Here is a 27,552-nt window from a genome sequence, read left to right on the forward strand (position 1 = left end):
GCCACAACTTTTGAAGCCCACATGCCCTAGAGCCCGTGCACTGCAACTACTGAGCCCACGTGCCGCAACTACTGAAGCCTATGTGCTGCAACTACTGAAGCCCGTGTGACGAGAACCAGTGCACCACAACAAAAGAAGCCACTGCAATGAGAAGCCCGCGCACCACAAGGAAGACCAGCCCCTGCTCGTTGCAACTAAAGAAAGTCCGCACGCAGCAACCAAGACTCAGCACAGCCAAAAATTAAAAAAAAAAAAAAAAAAGAAAGCCAAGTGAAACTGTCGTAACCAAATCACAATGACTCCAATAACATGAGGTTCTAAGAATGTCACTCCTGCCGGCCCTGGATATACCTTAAAAATGTGTGGGACGTGCTGTATATTACTCCTCTCTCAGAGATTTCCAATCATGTTAGTATATTAAAAGTTCAGAAGTCCTGCAGGTCACTCCCCCATCTCTTATTTTAAACATGTCAACAGACAGCAACTTCCCTTATTTAACAAATGAATTCGTTTTTCATACTACCACCTCCTAGTATTTGGGGAACTGCCTATCGTGTAAAGATTACGACCTCACCTTCCTGTATACTGGTGAAGTGTTTTATACAAAGCAAGAACTGCTAATTCTTCTTCCCCAGAAGCATTTTCTTGATCCATGCCATTCTCTTCTGAAAGATAAGGCAATATTAGTACTCTGTATTTGCCTACTAAGTGGATTGATGACCACACCATTTAAGCACTCAAATATATTCATACACTCACATGTAATATGAAAATACTCTCACAAAACACACAGAACTTTAATCCCTCAGGTCGGAACACAGTATTGATCTCCATCCTAACAAGGAGCCTCTTAGGGAGAGGAAGCCAAAGTGCCTCAGGGTGCCAGGCAGCAAGCGGTGAGTAAAATCTGCTAAATATACAGCCTGTGGTACTCAAATATTACTAAACTTATGAAATAAAAGAAATAAGTAAAAACATTCACATCACTAAGGTTTTTAACAGAAGGGAAATTGTTTCAAAAATTTTCACATGAGGATAAACAGGATTTTACTTCAAGAATCTGACAAAAAGGAGTTACCTGTACATGAGGTAAGTAAGATCTGTATGATGTGTGCCATAGTAACCAGATGGAAAATGTGAAGGTCCCCAGTGCCAAGGCTGATCCCTGAAAAATCTTGACACTGCAATGCCGGGAAGGCGAGCACCAAGCCCACCTGGATACCAAATACAGAAGGTCAGACAGAGCACCTTTCCTTTCACAGCTGAACACGTTTCCATTTTCTTAATGTGATCTCTTTGTGAGCTCAGTCCCTCCCCTTAAGAAATCTTTGTTCTTAAAGGGTACACATGTTAGAAATTCCACTAGGATTGACTAAAGAAAATTATTTAGAGCGTTATTATTTCATTTGATGGGCATTATTATTTCATTTATCCACTGATTCCCCTATATATAGTTTATTGTTAATAACAACAAAAATAAAACTTGAACTCTTTCTAGGTAGTGAGCAATGGAAAAAGCATGAGGTTTGGACCCACAAAGATCTAGGTAAGAATCCGAGATCCTCTTATGAACCTTTTAGACAATTCCTTTGAGTCTCAGTTTCCCTGCTGGTAAGCTGGCGATAATATACGTGTTGTTAATACCTCAGTAATAAGGATGTAAGGACTAAATGAAGATGAATGTGAAAGCAGTCAGGTACACAATAAATGCTAGCTCCTCTGTTAACCTCTGCTGCCTGTATGGTGGTGTCAGTGGTGGTGGTTTTCAGAGGGGTAATGGGAACAATAACAATGGCTGACATTTACTAGGGACACATTGCTCTAAGCTCTTTACATTGATTATCCCATTGAGTTTTGACACAATTATATCAGGTAGGTATTAACCAACTTACAGGCACAGAATATGATGCCCAAAGAGATTAAGGGGGCAGCACTTGGGGCTGCTGTGCATGGCAGTACACTCAGTGTCCTGAGTAAGGGGACCTGGTTGAGGTGGGGCTGAACTTCAGCCACCCACTGCCTGGCCAGTGCTGACCTGGTACCACCTGCACCTGTTCAGAAGACATGACTTTCCCTAAATCACACAAATAGACTGTTGCTAAGCAGTGTTACCAGAGGGCTGTATCTGCCCCAAAGCACCGTATGGGTTGGCAGCAGCCCTTACATTACTAGTGTTTTTTACTTCTCTATAGTGAAAAGCATAGAGAGGTTACATTACTGACCTCAGCCACAAGGCAAAAATAAGAGACTGGATTAGACACCCAGGTCAAGTCTCTCAACTGGATTCCTTAACATTTTCTTTTTGAGGATCTTCAGGAAAGAATTATACTCAGAAGTAGTAAGAAAAATAGGTGATAATTCCTCTTGTCTGCCTCTGCATTACTCATCAAGTCTAAGATAAAGCTATATAATATGATAAAAATTTCAAACACAAATTACAAGATACCCACCAATAAATGAAACATGTCGATATCTAATATGCATGGAAGGTCTCCGTGGTTGTCACCAGGCACCAATGCTAATGTTTAAAGAAAAATACATGAGCACATATTATATGTCAACGTAAGTATTAAATTATTTTTAAAATGCATATAATCTACTTTAAATTTATTTTTTGCAAGCTATATATGAATTCATGAGCTAGAACTTGTATATAAGACAAACAGTATTACCAAAATATTTCTTTCAAAATGGAGGGAAGTTTCACCACTAAAAACAAAATTACAGAAGATGAGAAATTATCATAACATATATGGTACATGTATTAATACTCACATGCAAAAAGTTTACAAAAGTGTCCTTGTACCACTGAAAGTGATGCCACTGTCCAATGTGCTGCAGCAAATCTTGTTAGTGACCTAAGACAGTCATCCTGAAATAAAGAGACGACAAAATTAACAAAGAAGCCAGCATATGAAGTAGTTCTCCTCTTTCAGGAATGTTAGTTCAAAGCACAGCTAGTTGAAGTAAAGCTGGATGCACAATGAAATCTCTAGATGGTATGGAACTGAATCTATGACATCTTTAATGGCATTTCTCTAACATGGAATGCATGGAATGGAGAACATCTAATTGTATGATGAATAAAACAAGGCTATCTCCTGTTACCATGCTGCTAGTTCTCTATGGAAAAGTTAAGAAGGACACATGTGTCAAGACAGACAGCAAACAAAAGAGACTCCCAGGAATGTGATGCAGTATTTCTTTATATTTAGTCTATAAATATTCTAAAATGTGGGAAACACTTCAAATACTGGGGAAACTACGTGAAAGAAGATGGTTATACAAATCAGGGTGTCTGTAAACATCAAAAACTGTTATGGAGACTATGTAGGAACAATGAAAAAACTCTTAATGTAAAGTGAAGAATAGAGTAGAAACAAAACTACATGTAAATATCTATTATAATAAAGTATAAACATGCTAATGAAAAAGACAGATGGGTGATTGATGTAAGTTTTTTCTTCCTGCTTAATTCTCTATTTTCTAAATTTTTTGTAATGTTTGGTTCAATAGATATTGAGGACCTACCATACATTAGTCTTGGTTTTGAAGATCTCAAAATGAAAACTCACCCCCCCACCCCCTGCTCTCAAGGAGCTCACAGCCTTGAGGGTGGGAAGGAAAAGAAAAGCGGGGAGGGGACAGCTAAAGGAGGCAGTATCACAGATGAGGTATACCCCACTTCATGGCTCAGAAATTTCCCAGGGAAGGCAAAGCTTGAAGAACTTCTTAAAGAGGAGTCATTTGCTTAGGGCACTTGGGCAGAGGCAAAAGTCTGGGACTAGCATTTGGGGACCAGTAATGATTCTGCAATCCTGGCCCATGGATGTGGGGATTGGCAGGAGGTGAGCGACAATGGAGAAGTAACATTTAAGAGATATGATCAGGGTTACTTTTTAGAGAACCTCTCTGATAATATATTAGGAGAGAGTGAGATTCAGGGTAGAGACAGTTACAATAATCTAGGCAAGAAAAGATATAGGGGCTGAACCAAATCAGTAGAAGTAGGAATGGAAGAACTAGGACAAATATGCAGGAGAGAAATTCCACAAACTCTGCTGATCAATTGGATATGAACATCCAGACCAAAAGATGCACCCAAAAGGACTTGCAACTTTCTGGCAGGCTTGGTCACCTGGATGGACAGTGGTGACATTAACTAAGACTCTAAATATAGGAAGAAAAGTTAATTTGGATTGTTCAGTTTGAGGTATCTTTAGGAGATCCAGGTGAAAAAATGGCACTGAGATAATAGATCTGGTTTAGAGATAAACAGGTGGGAATCATTTGGATATAACTGGAATCAGAGACATAGATGGGGCTGACCAGGGAAGAGTATCAGATGATTGAGTCATGGGCCAAACTCTGGGGGTTTAAAATAACATTTACAGCACAAAGGAGGGAAAGCAGACTGAGAAGGAGCCGCCAGAAAGGCAGGGAGAAAACCATGAATGTCACAGAAATCAAGAGAGAAAATGAGTTTCACAAAGAAGTAGTTATCAGAATTAAGTAAATAGAATGTCAAATAAGGGCTGAAAAATGCCCACTCACAATGATAATGAGATCATTTGGTGAACTTGGCAAGAGGTGTTTCCGAAAAGTGAGAAAGTGTTGGCGAGGGGTGGTGGTGGTGAAGCCAAACTGCAGGGAGTTGAAAAGTGAAGAAATTGGAGCCAGAGTATACGTTATTGTTTAAAGACGTTTCGCTGTGTATAAAATTTCTCTTAGGATGTGAAGTGAAATTAAAAACTGTAGGTGCTATTTATCTGTATTTAAACATTTTTCATTGCATGGTGAAATAAGTGAAATATGCTTTAAAATCGCTTGCTTGGTCATAAAAAGGAATGAAAAAGCTAGGGTGACAGAAGATATATTGAGGGCAAGAGTAAGAGGAATAATGGAGCACACTTGTGAACAGGGCAAGTGCCAGGAGTCAAAGAGGTAGAAGAAGGGATAACTGATGGAGAGGGGATGGATTCCAAACAATAGATGGAAAGATAAGCTACTTTACCCGGAGGTCCCTTATCCTCTGATATAGGAGGGAAAGGTCAGTGGAGAGGTATGTAAATTTGAAAAGGAGAAGTCAAAAAAATAGAATGAGTTCGTCCCTAATGGCTATATACTTAAAAAAATTAAATTTCTCTTATGAACGTAGAAAAAAAACTTAGATAAAATATTAGTAAATCAAATATAATCATATATAAAAAGGATACTCTACATGACCAAGTTGGGATTATTTCAGGAATGCGAGGTTGCTTTAACAATCAATATAAACAGATTACACAAAATCATATTAGCAGAAAAACAGATGAAGAGCCGACAGTGTGCCAAAGAGGTAGAGTGAAGTACACAAAATCAAGAAAATGTGTAAGAACTGCCTTAAAAGCCAAAGTAAACTCTATTCTATACATGTGATTGCCTTTTCAATATCAGCATACTTATCAACTCTTATTTACTGTAGCAAAAGAATGTCACAGTCAATCCATCATATATCACAGTTAAGAATACAGGGTACTGCTATTCTGCTGATTTACCACAAAGATACAATTCAGGGCAGTTTTAATACCAGGTCTACTCCTAGATATTCCAATTTAATAAGTCAAAGTGACCAGCTATCTGTATTTTTTAAAAACTCCAAAGAGTTAGGGCTCTTACATCAGTGGTTCTCAATCCTGGCCTCGGGGGTGGGGGAAGCTTTTTAAAAAATATTAATGCCTGGGGCCTATCTCCAGAGACTCTGATTTAACTGACCCATAGTAGGGCCTAGGCACTCTTAAAAGCTCCCCAGGTGATTCTACGTGAATAAAATTACATGCACTTTTATGATTATAAGTTTGAATGGTAAGTAGTAGAAGCAGCTGACACTAGCTACATTGTAAAAATTAGCAAGCTTTAATTGTATATTCCTTCACTTTTCTAGGCATTAAATGTACTGTTTTGAAATTAATTTGTACTTATTTACATGTTGCTTATAATGGGTAGTCAAATGTGGTAGAGGGTATGTTCTGATCTCTATTTCCAACTACGGCACTAAACATTCAAGAACAAGCACTTTGTTTTTAGTTCCCCATCCCCCCATTTTTTCACATGTTTAACCAAAAGAGATGAAGTCTATTTAAAAGAAAAATGAAAAATTAAATAAGAAACATTACGTCTCCAGTGTTGTTACAGAAAATGGGTTTTACCGCAAAAGGAGTGAACCTATGCTTAAATAACCACTTCAGGTTTTTTGGATTAAAAAAAGCAGAACAACCTAATTTCTACTCCACCATTCCATGAATTGAGTAAACTGATAACTTACCAGTCTGCAAGGCAAAGGACTGAACAACGGTTTATCTTCATCATTTAAAATTCTTTCTGAGGATTAAAAATGGTAAAGATGGTAAATTTTATGTTTTGTACATTTTATTACAAGTTTAAAAAAAAAGTAAAAAAAAATTCTTTCTCCCGAAAGCACAATATTGTCAGGTTTTGAAATCTTTAAGTCATTTCACAAGAATTAACTTTGGATAAGAAGTAAAAATGAAGAAATATTCCCTTAACTGACAAGAAGCTATAACCACCATTAAAATGAGTTCTCTGTTGCTGTGGTTAATTTATAAACCGTCAATCTAATATTCTGTCAGCACACTACATTTCCTGCTTCAAAGTCTTTATATTATTTGATATTGTTGCCCACATTAAACATCTCTGTTTAAATACAGGATTCTACACACAACTCATGTCAATGTATGCTTGAGATTTAAAGACACAACTGAATCTCTTACCTATGCTTTGGATGGTGTACGCACAACTACCCCAGCACATTATGGGGACACGGGGATCCTCTTCATTGGGATGAACCTTTAGTCCCACCTTATAAGTAGCAGTTCCAAATGTTGTTAGCATTTCTTTTATGCTTTCAGAATAAGGATTCCTGAAGTGAACATGTACAGGATTAGCTCAAAACAATGTGCTCACATCAATCAAAGGGCTCAGTTTCTTAACAGCTATTTTCTATGTTGGAATTGAACCACTGAAACTACCTAAAGATAGTTGTATGAAAAGGGGGAATGAAAGACATGCAAACGGTCCCTGCCTGAGAGGGGTTATGCTCTACTTGGGTTGGCAGCAGTGACGCACAGGCCTGAAAACAAGCTATTAGGGTGAAGGTCTACACACTGAACTATTGGATCCTGGACCTCTTCCCCATCTCAAGAACATCAGCAATGTGTACCTACTGCCACAGATTTTAGTTTCTCCAGTGAAGAATTCTCAGGAAAAGCCGTTTTTACACATTGACATTTGGGGGTCCCAAGTGAAAGACTGGCCGGGGCCTGATCACCTCGTGAGGCCCATAGGTCAGCAAGCTCCAACCTGCCCACCAGGTATCCAGTGAGCTTCTTAGTGCCTTGTTCTTGAAGTCACCCAAGGACCAATAAACATTTAAGAAAAGAATCAAACATCAAAGACATAAACACCAAAACAAACAAGCAGAAAAAGGAACTCAGGGAAAACGGAGACAGGGTAGAAAACCACCAATTTATAAAAAAATTCGGGGACTTCCCTGGTGGTGCAGGGGTTAAGAATCTGCCTGCCAACGCAGGGGACACGGGTTCGATCCCTGGTCCAGGAAGATCCCACATGCCGTGGAGCAACTAAGCCCGTGTGCCACAAATACTGAGCCTGTGCTCTAGAGCTCACGAGCCACAACTACTAAGCCTGTGTGCCACAACTACTGAAGGCCATGGGCCTAAAGCCTGTGCTCCGGAACAAGAGAAACCACCACAATGAGAGGCCCACACACTGCAACGAAGAATAGCCCCTGCTTGCCGCAACTAGAGAAAGCCCGTGTGCAGCAGTGAAGACCCAATGCAGCCATACACACCTACATAAATAAATAAGGAGATCAGTCCAAGAGGGCCAAGAATGAACTAACAGTAGGACTACCTCAAAGAATGGAAAAACCAAGAGAAAATTATCTAAGGAACAAAATAAAACATTCCCCAAACTGAAGGATATGAATCTTCAAAGAGCCTGTTGAAAACGTGGCGAAATGAATGAAGACTCACATACCAAGGAATATCACAGAGAAATTTCAGAACATTGGGAATTAATGAGACAATCACAACAGTTTCCAGAAGTAATAAAGTTACAACGGAACAGGAATCAGAATGGTGTTAATTTCTCAGTGGGTGCTAGAAGTTAGTAAACACTGCCTTCAAAATCTAGAGGTAAAGTTACTTCTAACCTATAATTCTATACCCAAACCATCTATTAAGCATATGGATATAATAAATGTATTTTCAGACATGGAAAATTTAACACCCAGGCACCTTTTCTTAGGAATCTGCTGAGAGATGCAACATGAGGGAGTAAATTAAGAAAGGAAGAAGAGGACTTCCCCAGTGGTTAAGATTCCGCACTCCCAAAGCAGGGGGTGTGGGTTCAATCACTGGTCAGGGAACTAAAATCCTACATGCCACAGGTGCGGCCAAAAAAAAAAAAAGAGAGAGAGAAGTACAAGATCCAGCAAACAAGAGGAGCAGGGCTAGGGGAAGTCTTAGGGTGACAGCTGTGCCCTGTCCTGATTGGCATGGGAGGGCAAAGGCTGTGGGAGAAGGGCTCCAGGAAGGAAGATCATCTGATGAATCTGAGCACTGATAGCTACTGCTAGGCATCTGACAGGTCTACCGCAATGTTTAGGGGAAAAAAAAGTATTATATACAAAGAAAACCAAGTATATGAAAATAATAAGGTAATTATTAACCACAGGAAAACAAAATGTATAAGAAAGGAAAATTTACCACACAACTTATCAGTAGAAACAATTATAATATAAAAACTGACAAATGATTTAACCAAAAATTGTGAAATTATAGGTAGACTGGCGAGGAATAGTGAATAGGGTAGAGGTCAAAGTTGAATCCTAAATTACTAGTCAACAGAAAGATACTGTTTAAAAAAATGATAAATCAAGACACAGCTGATTAAGCATTTTAATTAGAAATATGGAAGTACGTAGCAGAAGAAACAAAATGACAGGACTGGGGATAGGGAGGAGGAATGTGAGAGGCACAGGACTGATGTTCTTTCTGTTTAAGCCCTCCAGTAGTATTTTTACTGAGTAATTTAGTATTTGCCAGGCACAGCTTCCAGGTAACGTTAAATGTATTGTCACTTTATCTTTATAACACTTATGAGGTAGATATTATTATCTTCCCTTTACAAATGAGGAAACTGAGTGAAGTACAGAGAGGTCAAGCAATTTGCACAAAGTTGCACAGCTTATAAGCAGTGGTGCTGGAATTGAACAAAAGCAGTCTAGCTCTAGAATCTGGGTTATTCCTTGTAACTTACTGGCTATGGGTAAAATTAGGCTGCAAACACTCTGGTTTTGGTCCTGAGTTACTAAGAGGTTGATGGGGCCATAAATAGAAAACAGAAGTCAGAAGGAAGCATGGGCTTTGGTGGGGGAGCTGAGCACCTTAGGTTTAGATGTACTGATGAGGTGTTGTCAAGGAGAGCCAGATCAAGGGGTGTAGGAGGGAGTCAGGAACATAGACTAGGAGAGGTTTGTGAGAATTAAACATGCCATGTAGTTCATAGGTTTTTATCAATACACCTGCAGTAAATATTCTTAAGTCTCAGAATTCAAGATCAGTGTCCTGTAACATTTTGCTCCCTAACTTGACAAACGATATTCTTACTAACTGCTGACTTAATTTTTCATTTCAAGTGGGCCAAATTTAAAAGGAATAATATACTCACTTAGGATGAAAATCAGGCCTAAATCCTTCAGGGAGCTGCAATTCATCCACATTTTCTAAATTCTTTGATAAGGCAGTATCTACAGAAACAAGCATTTTATACTATTATTCTTTAGTCCACAATATTTCTATAAATTTCAGTCACAAATTTCATTCTAAATTTAGGTCAAAGAAATTTTAAAAAATGGGAAAAATTCCCATTAATGAAAACCAGTATAATATACATTCAAAGCATGAGAAACACTATTGCTCTGGATGACCTAGGTACCTTCTTCAGTCACCTGTGCTTCTCCTCAAAGTAAAGCCACTGGAATGTAGCTAGGGAAGGTAAGAAAAGGAAGAGTATGCCGTTTTGTTTCCTTATAAACCAATGGTATAAATTCTGCTCAGACTGTTTTCCTTCAAGGTCGGAAGTGCAGTGCATGTCTATCAAACTTGGGAAGCCTTTGGTAATGCCAACAATATAGTGAGTCAGCCCACAGAGAATAAAGCCAGCTCTTCCATACTCAGTTACATCTCCCCGACCCCCAGAAGCTCTTCAATAAAATGGGGGAGTAAGTGAGAAGTATTTATCATAAACTTCACATGAGCTTGTGTGTTTTCAAGGAATAAGGAGTAATGTAAGAGATTCAAATTTAGTTCATTAAGACAAAGAAAATTAGAGAAAGTCAAATTTTAAAGTGAGAGGCTTCATTTTTAAAATATTTTAAAACAATTTATTCTGAAACTATTTCCCAATGGTTTCAGACGTTAGGGAAAAATGAAAGCAGGTTATCAGAACTTACTAGGAGTATTTTCTTCTTTCCTAAGAACCTGTAATGCTTTTATTTGCTGAGATATTGTTCTAATCCACTGAGTCAGATTTGGTTGGTCTGAAAAATGTAACCTGCTAGAAAAGATTATAGAGAGTGTTTAGTATTCTGTTGCTGCTTAGTTTAAGATACAAAAAAGACTCCTTAAATGATCACAGGTATATTTTAGACACACTTCAAATATTAAAAAAACAAACAAAGAAAAAACCTAGGGGAAAATTTGTTGCTTTTTAAGAAGTCAGAATAGGTATTTACCAATGGAAATGAAAATACATTATTCGTCAATATGATGCTGATAATTATTAGCACCATATTGAATTATCTGTCAAATATTTCACTTTTTCGGTACTGGAATTTATTAGTATTTCTTAAATATCATAATCACCACACCACGGACACTATTTATTGAGTGCTTATTATATTGCAAGCCCTTAGTTATGTTGTGAGCATTTTACAGTATTATATTTAATCCTCAGAATCTTTAATGAAATAGGTTATATTATTGTCCCCATTTTACAGATGAGGAAACTGAGGTTTAGAGCTATGTTACTTGACTAAGGCCATATATGGGACAGATGTGGCATTCAAACCCAGCTATATCAGACTTCACAGCCTGTGTTCTTTTAACAAATGTGCCATAACTGACTCTCCTGGGAAAAAAAGCAAAATCTGAACCACAAAAGTGATTGTTTTCTCCTTACATGCAGAGAATTCTTAATCTAACAATGACTAATTTCTTTACCAGTTCAAATGCAGGTATAAGTCAGCACCATGATATGCTTTTCTGATTAAAATGCATGAGCTTACATGCACATCTAATGGTATTTTAAGAACACTGTGTAGTAGCATAGACTAAGACACCATGGTTTTAACTCCTAAAATTGAAGAGAAAAAAACTGACCCTGCTTTATTTAAACCCAAATAGTAGCACAGAAATAAACAGATGATTCATATTCACAAAACTCAAATTAGTATTTGTGAATGTAAGACAGACACCATAAACTGAGTAACAAAGGTCAGGTTTGAAGAGGAGACACTATCAAATTCATATGTGAAATGAGTATGTCTAATACTCCTATTAACTAGAAGTGCACTAAAAATTATGAAATGACAAAAACTTTGCATTTTAAATACACTAACAGATTTTCACTTTTTGGCCCAATTTTTGAATTGGCCAGTAAATTGCAAAAAATTATATTTAATTGTTAGTATGTTCAAAAATGTCCATTTGAGCTGCCCCTTCTCCCCCTATCAATTTACTGAGCATCTCTTAAAACGTATGAGGGAGATATTTAAAGTGGGGTCTTAGAAATAAAGGAGACAGTTTTCATGAACACATGGGAACTTTATATCCTTTATAGTGCTTACAGGTGACCAAGAAACTGTTAAATTTTAGCCCGTTCCTTTCTAAAAACCAAAATCATATTTCATAGGTCAGCTAGAAGAAATAACTAAATAAAAAGTTTGGAAAGTACCTGGAAGACATTATGCATTTACCTAGAGTGATCTCCTCACCCAGCTGTTGTTTATTATTTCATTACCTTCAAAGGAAACTAGTTCTTTGATATAAAGGTTTTATGAGCCAAAACTTACCTATTAAAAATATTTCTTGGAGGAAGCAGCAGAGGAATAACAGTATTACTCAAGCATTCACAAAGGGGACAAAGGAATTCTCCATTTTCTACATCATAGCTTGTATGTAAGCGTAATCTCTGTTGCCTTCGCTGTTCTTTAGCTTGAACGGAATCAAAATACCTTTAACAATTAGAAAACATGAGGTATCAAAAACAATGGTAATTTTTGAAAATGAGAGCCACAAGCTTCAACATTTTAAATAATTTGTTTCCACAAAAAAAATCTAAAAATTAAAATCTTGAAATGACCTGAATTATTTTTAACAGTGATACTCTAATTTTGAGTTGATGTAATTACCAAAACGGGTTAAGAGTTCTAAAACAGGAGAATCAAAAAAAGACTGCCTTGCAAACAATCATTCACAATGTAGCATATTTCTTGGTCCCAGTGCTCTGCGGTTACTCCCCCAGTGCTGGTGACTACTTACTAGGGGCAGTTCATAACAACTCAATGAGCAGAGCACTAGAATAACAGCACTGATTTGTTGGTTTTGCGGAAGCATAGAAAGCACCAAAGTAGAATAAGTTTGAAGTTATCCCATCTTAGCTCAGGGAGCCATGACAATCTTAGGAACTAACCAGACAAGTACTACCATCTTCAGAATCAAGAGTTGTTCACCCTGGACCCAAAGAAAGACATATTTCTAGGGTTTATACCACTGTAAAAATCCTTTACTTCATCTAGTCTGTTAGATCCCCACATTAAAAAATACATTTGATATACTATGAAGTTTCTAAGTCACTCCTTTAAATGTAATGACAAAGCAAATTAATTTTGTTATTTATTAGGCAGTAATACGGAGTTTTCTTCTTCAAACATCTTTAGTTCTTTCTCCCTTTTTCTAGAATGGAATTTCCTTTATTAAAAAATTTAATTTTGAGCCTTTGGATAAGCTTCTCTTGCCTAATATTAAGAATATAAATTACCTTTGCCAACAATGGGCATGCATAATGTGCCCACAGCTACCAGTGTGTGTTCCACAAGACAGATCAGGGTGCATGAATAATGGATCATATTTTTCTGCATTATAAAACAAACAAAAAACAAAGCAAAAAACCAAGCATTTAATATTCCTATAACAAATGTACAACTTTAAACTGTGAAATCCTTACTAAGGGCCTGTAAACTTCAAATGATATGCTAGTTTATTCCTTTGATTTGAGATACCAATAATTTATGCAAGACCCCGGATTATTCAGAATACAGGACTCTCTAATTTTCATTACCCTGAGCAAGTTAATGAAACATCCCTGAATTGTTAACTGAAACTGGGATCCCATATTTAAGTACATCTAATCTTTTGAACATTTCACATTTTCAGGGCACTGAGAGACTCCTATTCCCCGAAAATGCCCTGAGCCTGAGGTAAAAGGGATATTCTTCAGGGAGAGGTCTTTAATACCTTCAGGGCAGCTGGGTCACAATGATCTCTAACAAAAAAAGATGTCCTGGCAGTAGAGGAGAATCTGCCTAAAGACAATCATGCAGAGACTAGCAATAATTACTATACCAGAGTCAAAGCTGCAGCAAAATATCTGGGACAGCAGCCCAGACCAGAGTAGGGAAAAACAGGCAATTCAGACAGTCTTCTGCTCTGGTACTAATTTTTTATATTTAAAGGAGATGAAAAATGAAGACAAACATAAAGTGGGTAGCTGGCTTCTTTGGGAATTCTTGAATTCTCTACATAAATTAGTATAATCTTAGAAATTCCCTAACATTAAATTACTCAAGTTTCAATTTGCTTTATATAATAGAACAGTACAAATTTCACAGCATAAAGAAAATCTTTTATGACATAAATTGTGAAAGCACTAAAAAAATCCACTTATAGCCAAGTACTAAATACAATTGGTATTTTATCTTTATCTTCAGCCTGGAATAAAATTTGTAAATCGTCTAGTACAAATGATCATTTCTTAAGGTGAAGCTGACCAATGTATCTTAACTAGGGTGCTTGAGAGCCACACTGTGAAGACTTTCATTATAGAGAAAAGGCAAACTTACCAGTGGTCTCTCACACCTCCTTCCAATCATACAATGTGAAAAGCACTGGCTAAATTAAGTGCTTTGGAAATTAAAACACAGTTCCTACTCTCAAGAAGTTTACTGGTATCATTGAGGCATATGCACACATAAACAAATGTAAGAGTAGAAACATAAAAGTATCTGCGGTGGACACAATAAGGTGCAGCCCAGAAGCCCCTGCAGGAATGAATGACTTACTCCCTCAGCTGTTAGAAGAGAGCACTCAAAATCCCTCAGCTGTTAGAAGAGAGCACTCAAAATCCCTCTTTAAGGGACTTTGCTCAGGGTCACACTACTTTGATCAAGGTCACACCTCTTTCCAGAGGTAGGCCACAACCAGTCACTGATCAGTGTCAGGGTATAAAGACCTAGCCCCCTTGCCCCAAGTTGGGACACCTCTGAAGGGCCATTCAGCTCCAGAGATCCCATGGGGTTGGTTAAGGTCTTTTGGGGACTGCATCATAGCTCAACTTCTCCCTTTGCCCAAACCTGCTTCCTTCCCCTCCATTCCACGTTGATCCCAAGACTCTCTTGAATAACATCCTGCACTGCATGGTAATCTCTATCTCAATAATCTAAATGAGAATCTGGCTCAAGGACAGCTTCTCACAGGGGTGACTCACACCACTGTTAGATCAAGGGATTCCACTGATAGATCAAGGGATTCCACCCTGGATCTATCCATGAGATAAAATAATTATGGAGATAAAATAGTTATTGTTATTTAAGTGTCAACTAATTATTGGACTTTACAAATGTGAAGAATGGGAAAGACTGTTAAGTACCAAAGTAGTTAATGAAACAAAGAACAGCTTTCTTTTGAATCCCTGCTATTTATCAGCTGCGTAATTCAGGCATAATACTTAACCTTCTGGAGTGTTTCCACATCTGTCAAGTGAGGAATTCCTGTCTAAGTTACCTGCTCAAGATACCACCAAGCCTACAGTTACTATTAGGTTAATAAAATCTCTGTATATCACCTACCATACTATGTGGCAGTCATTATTAAGAGGGAGGATGAGGATATACCTATGGCTTACCTGGATCCTGAATGAATTTACTTCTGTTTTTAGATAATACAGTTGATCTCTGAACAAATGCTGCCAGGACCATTGCCCTGCTTTCCACCTTGACCTCTTGCTCTTCTTGACACAATATACAGGTAACAAATTGTCTTTGTTCAGGGACCGGAGTCTGTGCTGGGCCCAATGCCGTACGAGTCATATCTGAAACCATAGGGCTGGAATAAAAAGGTTAGGAGTATAATTAATGAGCCTAAGAAGTTTCTATAGAATCATAAAACAGTAGATTCTAGGTAAGTAGAAACGTATTTAAAACACGCAGTTTTTTGTTTTTTTAAAAAAATATTTATTTATTCAGCTGTGCCGGGTCTTAGTTGCAGCACGTGGGATCTTTGATCTTTGTTGAGGCGTGCAGATCTTTAGTTGCGGCATGTAAAGTCTTGGTTGCAGCATGTGGGATCTAGTTCCCTGACCAGGGATCGAACCCAAGCCCCCTGCATTGGGAGCGCAGAGTCTTAGCCACTGGACCACCAGGGAAGTCCCTAAAACACACAGTTTTGATGACTTGATTTGAGAGACCCAAGTCTTTCATATGTATCAAAACCATCTCCTTCAATTCTCATAGCAATCCAATATGCAACACATAAGCCAGACACGAAGTTAACTGAGCCCAGTGTATTCATTCTTTTATGAATCTCAAGGGTCTTCTGTATAACTTACATTTTAAGCATACATATGAATTCTCTTATCTATAGTCAAGAGACATGCTCATAATCATATGCTAATAAACTCAGATTTCTAAGATTAAGTCCTCTAACTACAAGGCCACAAAATTTATCAACTCTTCTAAGTTATTCTATGATTAAGTGTACTTATAAAGAAAAAAAACCAAACATCTTCCTCAGTTGAGAACCATGGTCAAGAGTTTCAAAAATTGTGATTAATTTTTACCTATTATCAAGAACAGCAGAGATAGAGGCATCCAGTTCTAACGTCTGCTGAAAGAGTTCTTTGTTCTCATCAATAAAGTGCCGCTGCATCTCAGACATCTGGGCCATGATCTTTTCTCTGCGCAGTCTGGCAATCTCGGCTTTTCTCTTCCTCTCAGCTTTGTCTTTGTCTCTCGAACTCTGAAATTACGCTTCATTTAATTAGACCATTAGAGGCTAAATGCATATTTTTTTCCCCCAAAGCAGAAACATCTTTATTGTAAATACTAATTAAAAACTATTCTATAATCTCACTTTTATAAACGAAGAGCAAAGATTTCTTAATCAACCTAACATGTTAAAAGAAAAAAAAAAAGGCAGTCCAAAAAGACAGCTACAAAAATATAAACAAATGGTGGCACACTTCTTGGGATTTACATGTTTGTGAATAACATCAACTACCAACTTAATGCAGATAAATTTAATTGTTTATAGTGAGCTTGCCACAATTTTTCAGCATTACCACACTTTACATCTTATACCTCTTCCATTATGGTTCCTTCTGTCTCTGCCACAGGACTGGTGGATGAACTCTCCCTTATCTTCTTAATAGCATTAAAAGTCTATGAAAAAAAATATCGTTATTCTGAAGCTATGAAACATTATAAAAATTTAAAGATAAACATTTAATATTTCTCACAAAAAGCAGAGTGATGCAGGAAATTTTACCTTTAATATCCACTTAATCATATCTTTGTGGACTTCTAGGTAGGGAGCATTTTGTAGTGTTTCCAGCATAGCTAGTATGCTAGGAGAGTTGTTTGGTGCTTCACCAGGTTCTGAGGCAGAAGAAAAAAAGGGCACACGAACAACAGCTAAGACTTCATAGTGCTTATTACTGTGCACAAGAAGATACATGAAGTTGCTTATAACATCTGCCCATCATTTGCCCATCGTTTGATTACAGCTCAACTTAGAAATTTTCAATACCTCTCGAAATGTGACATATTTGTATCTTACAAACAAGTTGTTAACAACTAGAATGCTTTAATCATTCAAAACTGACATCTTACACCAAATGATTATTTTAACATAGCCTCTAGAAAAATTAAATAAAAACCCAGCTGAAGGGCTTCCCTGGTGGCTCAGTGGTTGAAAGTCCGCCTGCCGATGCAGGGGATGTGGGTTCGTGCCCCGGTCTGGGAGGATCCCACATGCTGCGGAGCGGACGGGCCCGTGAGCCATGGCCGCTGAGCCTGCGCGTCCGGAGCCTGTGCTCCGCAACGGGAGAGGCCACAACAGTGAGAGGCCCGCGTACCACAAAAAAAACCAAAAAACAAAAAACAAAAAAACACCCAGCTGAAAGGTCTACCTGAGATTTTACAAGTCTAAGAAAATGAATCAGGATTATAGGAGTCCATGTGTATACAACATGTATCTATTTGTTTTGATCTTTTCTTTAATGAAAACCTAGATTCAAAATAAAACAAATTTCTTCCTCTATGGATTACTTTATTTTGAGAAAAAGACATAAAAGTCTATTACTCTCAGGAGTACATTTAATACAATATTAGCTAATTTAGTTTTATAGTTGGAAATATCCAATTATTAATTTTATTGATTTAAGAAACATTTGTGGCAAAATACTACTCTTTCCTAAGAGGGTAAGAGACCAAACTATGTGATATTTTTAAAAAAATGTAATTTAATTTAATTGTTATTTTTTTGGCTGTGCCACATGGCTTGTGGGATCTTAGTTCCCCGATCAGGGACTGAACTTAGTTCCTCAGCAGTGAAAGCTCCGAGTCCTAACAACTGGACCGCCAGGGAATTCCTTGAACTATGTGATCTTTAATATTCTTCCAGATCTGAAATTCGGTCGCTGTGGATTAGGGATCTGTCTCTAAATGGTTTGTCTTTTGTTTGTATGTATGTATGCATATATTTATTTATGGTTGCACTGGGTCTTTGTTTCTGTGTGCAGGATTTCTCTAGTTGCGGTGAGCGGGGGCTACTTTTCGTTGCACTGTGCTGGCTTCTCATTGCGGTGGCTTCTCTTGTTGCGGAGCACAGGCTCTAGACGTTCAGGCTTCAGTAGTTGTGGCACGTGGGCTCAGTAGTTGTGGCTCGCGGGCTTAGCTGCTCCATGGCACGTGGGATCTTCCTGGCCCAGGGCTTGAACCCATGTCCCCTGCACTGGTAGGCGGATTCTTAACCACTGTGCCACCACAGAAGTTCCAATAGTTTGTTTTAATTATATAAAATGTTTAAAGAGAAATAGGAGGACTGTCTAGAGAAAATGATGATTGTTGAAAGAAAAAGAAAGAAGCAAAAGAGAACCTGAGATCAAATGAAATAAGGGAGTTTTCTGTGTGGTTATCCCAAAGTAAAAAAACTGCAGATAAAGAATGTACAACAGATACAATGTTAATGTTAATCGATAGAAAGAAACACTGGCAGAGAAAAGAGCTGGGAAAGGCTGGCACCCAAGAACATAGTCTTCAGTGGGGAAAGACAGCTCCCCTTCTTCCTCCCACTTACCTGGATGTGGGCAAAATGGGAAAAATAGAGATTTAGCAGCAACCAGGACTATTCCTCCTCATCCCCCAGAGGAACCTAGTATTCTCACAGTCATTATCTTTTAGGAAGAAATGGCAGAGAACACAATACTAAACAAAGTTACAGAAATGCTCCCTTGCAATCAGGAATTCAGAAACTCCTATTATACCACCACAAATTCATTTAAGCATCTCAGCAAATCACTGATTGCAGGTCTGGAGCAGGTAAAGTACAAGATGAGCCTCAGACACCTTTTGTGCCAGAAAGCAAGGTGGTGCTCAAATACTAATGGGGTTGGGTCAAAAGGACACAGAGCCAATTGAACAGACTCCCACTACCCAGAAGTGGCACAGTTTGAGCATCAAAAGGAGTATTGATTATAACTGACTATAAAACACTGAAAAAAAACCCATGAGTAACATTAAAAAACAAAAGAACCACAAAAAAACGTAAGCAAACCAAAAAGATTCACAGTTGCCACTACTTCAGGTACCTATTAGAACTGCTTATTCTGAAAATTAATAAAGGAAACGTTTTTATTTAGAGATGAAGTATTATGACATCTGAAACAAATGGTTCAGGGAATTCCCTGGCAGTCCAGTGATTAGGACTCTGTGCTTCCACTGCAGGGGGCCCGGGTTCAATCCCTGGTTGAGGAACTAAGATCCTGCATGCTGTGCAGCACAGCCAAAAGATAAATAAACAAAAAACCAAATGGTTCAAAAAAGTGTTCAAACATAAAGCAAATATAGCAAAACACTAACTACTGAATCTAGGTGGCAGGTATATAGATGTTTACTGTACAACTCTTCCAACTTGTCTGTATGTTTGAAATTTTAATATTAAAAAGCAAGAAAAAGTATTTCTTTGGTCCTCTCAAAAAAAGTCACATTACTTTATATAAAACGTAATCCTCTATAGCTAATTTTCTTATTTTCATTACTTTTTATAAGATAATAGCAACAATTTAAAAGTGAAATCCTAATAGCAAACTCTGTGTTTTTAAAAGTATATACTAGAGTTTAAATTTATGTCCTATACTGATTTCAAACTAAGGAATCCTCATTACTTTTTCCTGTTTATGAATTAAAATTTATGTTTTTAAAGTATGGGTAGGCCCTAAGTATTTTTATAAAAATGTATCAGGATCTGATACAGTACACAGGATCTGATATAATACACAGGTGAATACAGACAGTCTCAGAAATTTGGATTCATTATAACCTACTTAAAACTTATATGATCAAATAAAAGAGGTTATACTACATTTAAAAATCATGGACATGTTGAGTTAGTTTAGTAAAAACTGTATACATACTCGATATCTTCTGAGTGAAGGTAAACGTTACTACATGCTCCTCCATGACGTTCTCTAAATGCTGTTTTTCTTCTTGTAGTGCCATTCCAATTAAATGTAACACCTAAAATGCAGTATGTTTTGTAACTTTTAGTGAAACAAAAATCAAGTACATATTTTTATAAGAAATAAAAAAAATTCACTATTGAAAAAAGATAAACTATTAAACACTAAGTGCAGTAAAAAATAATTCGAAGTACCAATTTTCATGAAATCCAAACTCTAAAGTTCATTTTCTAATAAAGAATTCTCAGCAAGGAAACAAAAATTTCTATTTCAGCTAGGAAGAAAATTCAATTGCAAATTCTTAGGGTAAGTTAAAATTACTAACAGCTGTGACCAGCAATCCATATAATTTTCAGTTTTATTCCATCCCTACACTACAGTCTTAAAAATCACTGATTCTAAGAATCAGTGGCCAAATAATTAGACCTGAAATCATCTATCATGCAATGATCTAATCTATTAATACTCCTAGTTCAATTTCTCTAAGGACTAAAAATCTTAATCATCTAAGAGACACACTTTTATCTCTAATGCCATATCATTTATAAAGATGTTCAGCATACCTCATGAAAAATTCCTTACTAGACTTCTAAGAATATAACTACACTAATCTATTTGCACTTTTATTGTTCTTTATCCTGCTCCCCAATTTTTGAAGGAGATAATGTGTGTGGTGTCTCTGTATCATTCCCTACACATAGGGCTACTGTGGTTGTTAGACTTGGAAGAACTAAGTTAGCCTGAATGACATAAAGCAAATGTATATATAAGATAAATGATGTTCATTCCTCTTTTCTCCATCATTTCCCATACATCTTTTGCTCATTTAATACTGATGGTCTGCAGTATACTGCAACTCCATGCTTTTATATTTTAAGTGTATGTTTGTAAACTGGAGGAGGGTATACATATACAAAAATCTTAGCCAATGAGATACTTGAGCCTGCTGAGACAATGGAAAGAACAGTAACTTTGAAGGAAGGCTCTGGAGGAAGGCTCACCTTCATCTGAATTCTGGCTTCACTGCTTTCAAGTCCCACTAAGCCTAACTTCATCATCTTCAAAATCAAAATAAAAAAAAGAAGCTTTCCTCTAGAGTTTTGAGGGTTACAAATATGGTACATACAAGTGCCTAGCATAGAATAAGGCACAGAGTAGGCTAATAACTGAGTATTATTATTATTATGTTACTTACTAGTTGGGTAACATGGACAAGTCTATCTCACTGAAACTTGCCTTCCTCATCTATACAGTGGAAAAACTATCTACTGATACTCGTAGGGGTATTACGTGAATTTAATGAGATAATAATTTATGAATGACTTACATTAAATCTATAAAGTAAAATACAAACAAGGTTCTAGACTTGTCACTAATTAGTTATAGGAACGTAAGTCTCTGACTTTCAATTTCTTCAACTGCAAAACGTAAGTATTAATGAACTCAGAGGTTTTTAAAGAGAATTAAGTAAAAACAAATGCAAAGATAACACATAATACAAATATCAGAGTACTGTATAAACAAAGACATATCAGGACCAATCAATGAGAGCAGATCTGCCAACAAGACCAAGGTAACCACAACCATGTGGTGTAAAAAAATCTGCCAGGCTCTCATTTTTATGGTCAGACACAAACAGTAACAAAATACTATATTTCGAATTAAGTTAACACTACATTTTATCCTAAGTTTCCTGTGTACAGATATTGACAGGAGTATTTTGTATTTTGGTTTTTACTACAAGACCACTAAAATATAAATAATAAATGTCTTCAAACTTACCCTTTGCAGCATGGACTCAGACCAGACATGTCCGTTATGTTCTACAGTCCATTGCAATACTGTTCTCATGATTAACAACATGACATCTGACTGCAAAATGTTAACCAGACTTGCAAACAGAGGGCAGAATGGGGGCAAAACTGGAGGTGGAAGTGCTGAAAATAAAGTTATAATTGGCTTCTTTTGTAGAACATCCTTTAAAAAACAAATGAACAAACAAAAAAAACAGCAAAAAACTATCCCTTTGTTACATACTTTTGATAGTCTTCAAAGAATATTCATTTACACACATCTTAAAGCTATGTTTTACCTTCTCAGGTCAGTCAAATGCATAAAAACAGCTGTGTAAGTAGCAGTAGTACAAAAGAAGGCCTTTCTTTTCCCTAGAAATGTCTTACGATCCGAGATAAAACCATTAACCCAAAGATGACTCAGTACAGACTATGTCTACATTAGCATATTTATTAGCCCTTGAAAGTTCACTCATGGGGCTTCCCTGGCGTCCAGTGGTCAAGAATCCGCCTCCCAATGCAGAGGACGTGGGTTCGATCCCTGGGTGGGGAACTAAGATCCCACATGTTGCAGGGCAACTAAGCCTGTGCGCCACAACTACTGAGCCCACATGCTCTAGAGCCCAGGCACCACAACTAGAGGGCCTGCGTGCCACAACTACTGAGCCCACACGCTCTGGAGCCCGTGCGCCACAACTAGAGAGAAGCCCGTGTGCCACAATGAAAGATCCCGCGTGCTGCAAGGAAGATCCCATGTGACGCAACTAAGACCCAAATCAGCCAAAAAAAAAAAAAAAAAGCTCACTCAGAAAGCTTGTATTTAAATCTACCACTTCATTAAGAATCATCATCATAGTCAATAGAAAACAATGTTTAACACGTAAAAGAGACTGAAACGAGATTTTGGGAAAGATTAAAAATACCTGTATCTTCCTTATTTTGTCTTTTCAATTTCCGTTGGGCTTCCTCTGCCTAATAAAAATGAATGTAATTTGGACAGGGAATTAGTAACATGAAACAATCTAATATCCAAAACTACTGATATATGTTAATCTTTGCCATACTAACTTCTGATTTTAGAAGATTTCTATCCTTAGTTTTGCAACTCCCCCGAAATTGGTATCAAGGTTAATTTCCCCCTGCCACTAAGAGAATCCCAAGTGGATTCTTTCTTGATTTAAAATGCAGGGGAAGGGCTTCCCTGGTGGTGCAGTGGTTGAGAGTCCGCCTGCCGATGCAGGGCACACAGGTTTGTGCCCTGGTCTGGGAAGATCCCACATGCCGCGGAGCGGCTGGGCCCGTAAGCCATGGCCGCTGAGCCTGTGCGTCCGGAGCCTGTGCTCCGCAACGGGAGAGGCCACAGCAATGAGAGGCCTGCGTACCGCAAAAAAAAAAAAAAAAAAAAAAAATGCAGGGGAAACATGCACCAACCAAAACCAAAAACTTATTTTTGATTTGAACTTTATTTCATGCATCAAACACTAATACACACTGCTATATATAAAATAGATAACCAACAAGGACCTACTGTATAGCACAGGGAACTATACTCAATATTCTATAATAACCTGTAAGGGAAAAGGATCTGAAAACGAATATATATATATGACTGATTTCACTGTGCTGTACACCAGAAACTAACACAACATTGTAAATCAACTATACTTCAAAAAAGCAAAGACAAAAACAAACCCCAGAAAACTAATAAACAAAAGCTTTATGTTTAAGTTTCATTTACTGCCATTTATTGAAAACTTATTTTTAAGAGTAGACTGCTAAAAGGCAAAATTTAACCCGCTAAGAATGATCAGGAAAATTCCTTAAGTCACCATGGAATAGCATGTTAAGTACTAGCAATTCTGAAATGAGTGTAAAATAGGTTAACTGATTAGAATACACGTTGATGATGTCTTCAAAAGCTAATAAAATACATACAATTAGATATGTGTGGGTATGTATATAATTATATAGACCTTTTTTATGTATGCACAAAATAAGGGAAAACCCCAAATGCTACGTGGTGGTATAGGTAATCTGTACTTTCTTCTTTATACCTTTTCATATTTTCCAAATTTCCTACAATAAAAATGTGTCCTTTTTCAATCTGTGAAAAGCAGTAAAAGTTGTTTAGGAAAAAACAAAAAAACTCCAAGCAACCCTTTCTCAGTACACTTTTAATTTTCTCAATTACCTTGGACTGCTCTGCCCTCGAAAAGTGATAGAAATACAAATTGAACTCTTTGGCACATTCTGGTTTCAGTTCATACATGCCTCGTCCTGTTAATCCAGGTTTCCTTTGGGGGAAAAAAAAATTCTTCAATCTCATATACTGTTGGTGAATGTAAGCTGGAACTACTTTCTGTGGGTTCATTTAATCATCTACATTCAAAGCTTTATGTGCGTTCACTTTATCTAGCATGTCCACCTTGAATTTATTCTAACTGGACAAGTGAATGTGACGGTCACTGCAGTGACAACAATTTAAAGTCTAACAACAGGGGACAGGTTACACACATTATGACATCTCCAAACAACTGAACACTATTAAAATTGATGTTAACTTGTATACTTTGACATGTAAAGATGTCTGTGATAAGTTCTACCAAGTGAAAAAAAAGCAGATGCAATTTTAGGGTTTAGAGAATCTTTTCTATAATTTTTTCTATATTTTCCCTAAAAATATGTACTGTTTTAAAATCAGCAAAAATAAAGACAATGCCATTGGAATGAGGAGCACAGAAAAAGCAGGATTAAGAAACTGCCTCAACAACCGTAAGGGGATAGACTACTTATAGTTTACTGACTGGGCAACACACTGGACACCGAAGAAAGCATTATTCAGAGGCTATCCCACAACTTAGGTGGCACATTCAAATGGAAACAAAGAAAGCACAATGCATTTACTCAGATCACCTGCTCAGGTTAGTTTCAATTATCTGAAACTATCAGCTAGGGAACACCTGAAAACTGAAAACTCTCATAAAGCTACTTCAAGTTGCTAAGTGCAGGGCTAGATCATAAAAGTGAAATGTCAGTGAGAAATCTAGTTCAGAATTATATGTTTGAAAGTGGTTGTCACTCTCTGAAAACAACAGTTTTATTCTTAGTTCCATCAAGGGAAACACTCTAAGAAAAATTAATGTATAAAATAAAATTGAATGTGAAAAAGCAGAAAATAAACTCACTTGAAATGGGCAACTGCTTCAATTACACTCTCCATGCCAGTTTCCTTGTTCTCCTAAAGGTACAGGAAACAAATTAAGTGTGTTTCATGTTAATAATAATATCTGCTAGCACTCTTGAGCATTGTGCTTTTATCTCATTAAGCTTCATACAGCAATCGCATAAAGCAGATATACTATTCTCCTGATTTTTACAAATGAGGATTCCATAGTAAACATAATGATTAATAGGCAGTTGGGAAAATTCAGTTGGTAAGCTAACATTTATTCAGATTGACATAATTAAAAACAAGTTACTACCATATGGAATCAAGATGACAGCTTTCAAAAGGAATAAAGTAAAAACACAAAGTACACATAACGTTTAAATTTTATATTTAAAATTTATATATTTGCAGTATTTTGTGAAATAGCTACACTAATTTCTTATCTATTTTTGTTAAAACATCATTTCCCAAATCATATCCCATTCAAGACAAGCTGTTCACAGGAATTCGGTGAAATATTCTCTGGTCAAAAATGTTTGGTAAATATAGATGCCATCACTTTGTACAAGGCAGTTACACTTTTAAAATACTGTTTTAAATTTTATTTCTTCCTTATTCCAATGGTCTAAATGAAACTGTTAATTGTTTCCTCATTTCCTGCATTAAAAAGTACATGTATACACAACTAGAAATGGCAAAGTAGTCCATTAACAAAGATCTATTAAAAAAAGTACATGTAATTTTTATTCTGACTAGATATTCAGTGATATTAAAAAATCATTATTTTTTTTTAGGTGTGATAATTGGCATATGCATAGGTTTCTCTAAAAGCTCATATCTTTTGGATCAACCTTGGCACTACTGACATTTGGACAAGATAGTTCTTTGTTGTGGGAATCTGTCCTGTGCATTGTAGGATGTTTAGTAGTATACTGGCCTCTGCTGAATAGATGCCAGTAGCATCACACACCCTGCCCTGAGTAGTGACATTGCCAAATGCCACCCCCTCCAGGGGGTGGGGGGGGAATCATCCCTGGTTGAGAACCACTGTTTTAGATATATACAATTCTATTTATAGATGAAATGGTAAACCTGGTATTCTCTACAAAATAACCCAGTGAGGGTGAAGAGATCAGTGGCTGGGATATAAATAAAATAAGATTGGTCATATGTTGAAGCTGGAGATGGTTCACTATACTATGTTTTCTATTTCTATAGATGTTTCAAGTTTTTCAAGTTTGAAATAATACGAAGTTTAAGAGAAGTATTACAATGCAACAAATAAAGGTTTAAATCCCAGAAGAATGAACATTAAGGTTAAGAGTTTTGATCTATGTTTCAAATTCGGGAAAACATTTTGAAAAGCCTCGATGAAAATAAAGTCCTTTCACAACTGTAATCTGGGTTTCTGAAAAGCCCCAGGGCTGAAAAGTAGGCGGCAGAGGAACTTAAGGTCCTGGCAGGAAAAATAGTTACAACTGAATCTATGAATGCCCATATGAATATTAGCTTACATTCACTAAAATGAGAGAGATGGCTTAGCATAGTCTTTGGATGCTTTAGAAGGAAAAAACTCTAGCAGACTTTAGTCAACACAGCTGAGTAGATATTTCTAGGTTATAAAGCGTTATCTCTACCCATGGCAACTTTGTACTTAAACACCCTATAAAAACCCCTCTTTAATGGATATATAAATTCCGTTCTGAGGAACAGGTTTTTTTCTCTTTAAAAAAAAAATTAATTAATTAATTTTATTTTTGGCCGCGTTGGGTCTTCGTTGCTGTGCGTGGGCTTTCTCTAGTTGCGGCAAGTGGGGGTTACTCTTCGTTGTGGTGCGCAAGCTTCTCATTGCTGTGGCTTCTCTTGTTGCGGAGCACAGGCTCTAGGCGCGCAGGCTTCAGTAGTTGCGGTGCGTGGGCTCAGTAGGTGTAGCTCACGGGCTCTAGAGCACAGGCTCAGTAGTTGTGGTGCAGGGGCTCAGTTGCTCCACGGCATGTGGGATCTTCCTGGACCAGGGCTCAAACCCATGTCCCCTGCATTGGCAGGTGGATTCTTAACCACTATGAAACCAGGGAAGTCCTGGAACAGGTTTTCTTTTATTCAGCATCCTTATCTCTTTCAAGGCTTCATTGTAAATGATTCTATTCCTAGGCTGCTTTCCACTCCCAGCCCCTAGTATTCTCTTTTTCTAATTATTTCTAATGAGAGTGACTAGAGTTATACATATTCTAGAACTGTAGTTTTTACAATTATGGAAAAGGAACAGAGAAGTAAATCTATACATACTAGACTGGTAGGTAGGGAAGGATTTCCATAATTTTCTTTTCTTAAAATGCAGGTACTTACATCTTCAGGTAAAGACTTTACCAATTCACTATGAGCCATAGGTTTGATGCTCAACTGATGGATAATCTCTCGTTTAATCTCATCTGTAGCATTTACCTGTCCAACTCCAGGACTAAATCTCTCTCCTGTCAACAGTGAATAAGT

The 27,552-nt window shown here is 37.2% G+C and overlaps 1 protein-coding gene across 8 annotated transcripts in view; it reads right to left on the reverse strand.

Annotated features, from left to right (window-relative positions):
- Positions 1-27,552, reverse strand: part of UBR2 (ubiquitin protein ligase E3 component n-recognin 2) — a 115,628-nt gene that overhangs the window by 17,548 nt on the left and 70,528 nt on the right. For 4 of the 8 annotated variants that reach the window (XM_073810712.1, XM_073810709.1, XM_073810710.1 and 1 more), the window contains 20 exons: positions 27,349-27,533; positions 25,079-25,131; positions 24,085-24,187; positions 22,817-22,865; positions 21,883-22,037; positions 20,056-20,158; positions 16,908-17,017; positions 16,721-16,801; positions 16,201-16,379; positions 15,268-15,467; positions 13,126-13,219; positions 12,158-12,319; positions 10,538-10,641; positions 9,754-9,832; positions 6,771-6,919; positions 6,305-6,360; positions 2,776-2,872; positions 2,451-2,518; positions 1,079-1,214; positions 575-665 (listed from right to left, as the gene is read on the reverse strand). In XM_073810712.1, coding sequence (XP_073666813.1) covers positions 575-665; positions 1,079-1,214; positions 2,451-2,518; positions 2,776-2,872; positions 6,305-6,360; positions 6,771-6,919; positions 9,754-9,832; positions 10,538-10,641; positions 12,158-12,319; positions 13,126-13,219; positions 15,268-15,467; positions 16,201-16,379; positions 16,721-16,801; positions 16,908-17,017; positions 20,056-20,158; positions 21,883-22,037; positions 22,817-22,865; positions 24,085-24,187; positions 25,079-25,131; positions 27,349-27,533 — 2,254 coding nt within the window. Of the gene's footprint in view, positions 1-574; positions 666-1,078; positions 1,215-2,450; positions 2,519-2,775; positions 2,873-6,304; positions 6,361-6,770; positions 6,920-9,753; positions 9,833-10,537; positions 10,642-12,157; positions 12,320-13,125; positions 13,220-15,267; positions 15,468-15,496; positions 15,792-16,200; positions 16,380-16,720; positions 16,802-16,907; positions 17,018-20,055; positions 20,159-21,882; positions 22,038-22,816; positions 22,866-24,084; positions 24,188-25,078; positions 25,132-27,348; positions 27,534-27,552 lie in introns of those variants that run through there. The other 4 variants (XM_019949785.3, XM_019949786.3, XM_073810711.1 and 1 more) reach the window with 3 other exon arrangements.

This window comes from Tursiops truncatus, chromosome 10 (genome assembly GCF_011762595.2).
Source record: "Tursiops truncatus isolate mTurTru1 chromosome 10, mTurTru1.mat.Y, whole genome shotgun sequence".
In the NCBI taxonomy this organism is placed as follows: Eukaryota; Metazoa; Chordata; class Mammalia; order Artiodactyla; family Delphinidae; genus Tursiops; species Tursiops truncatus.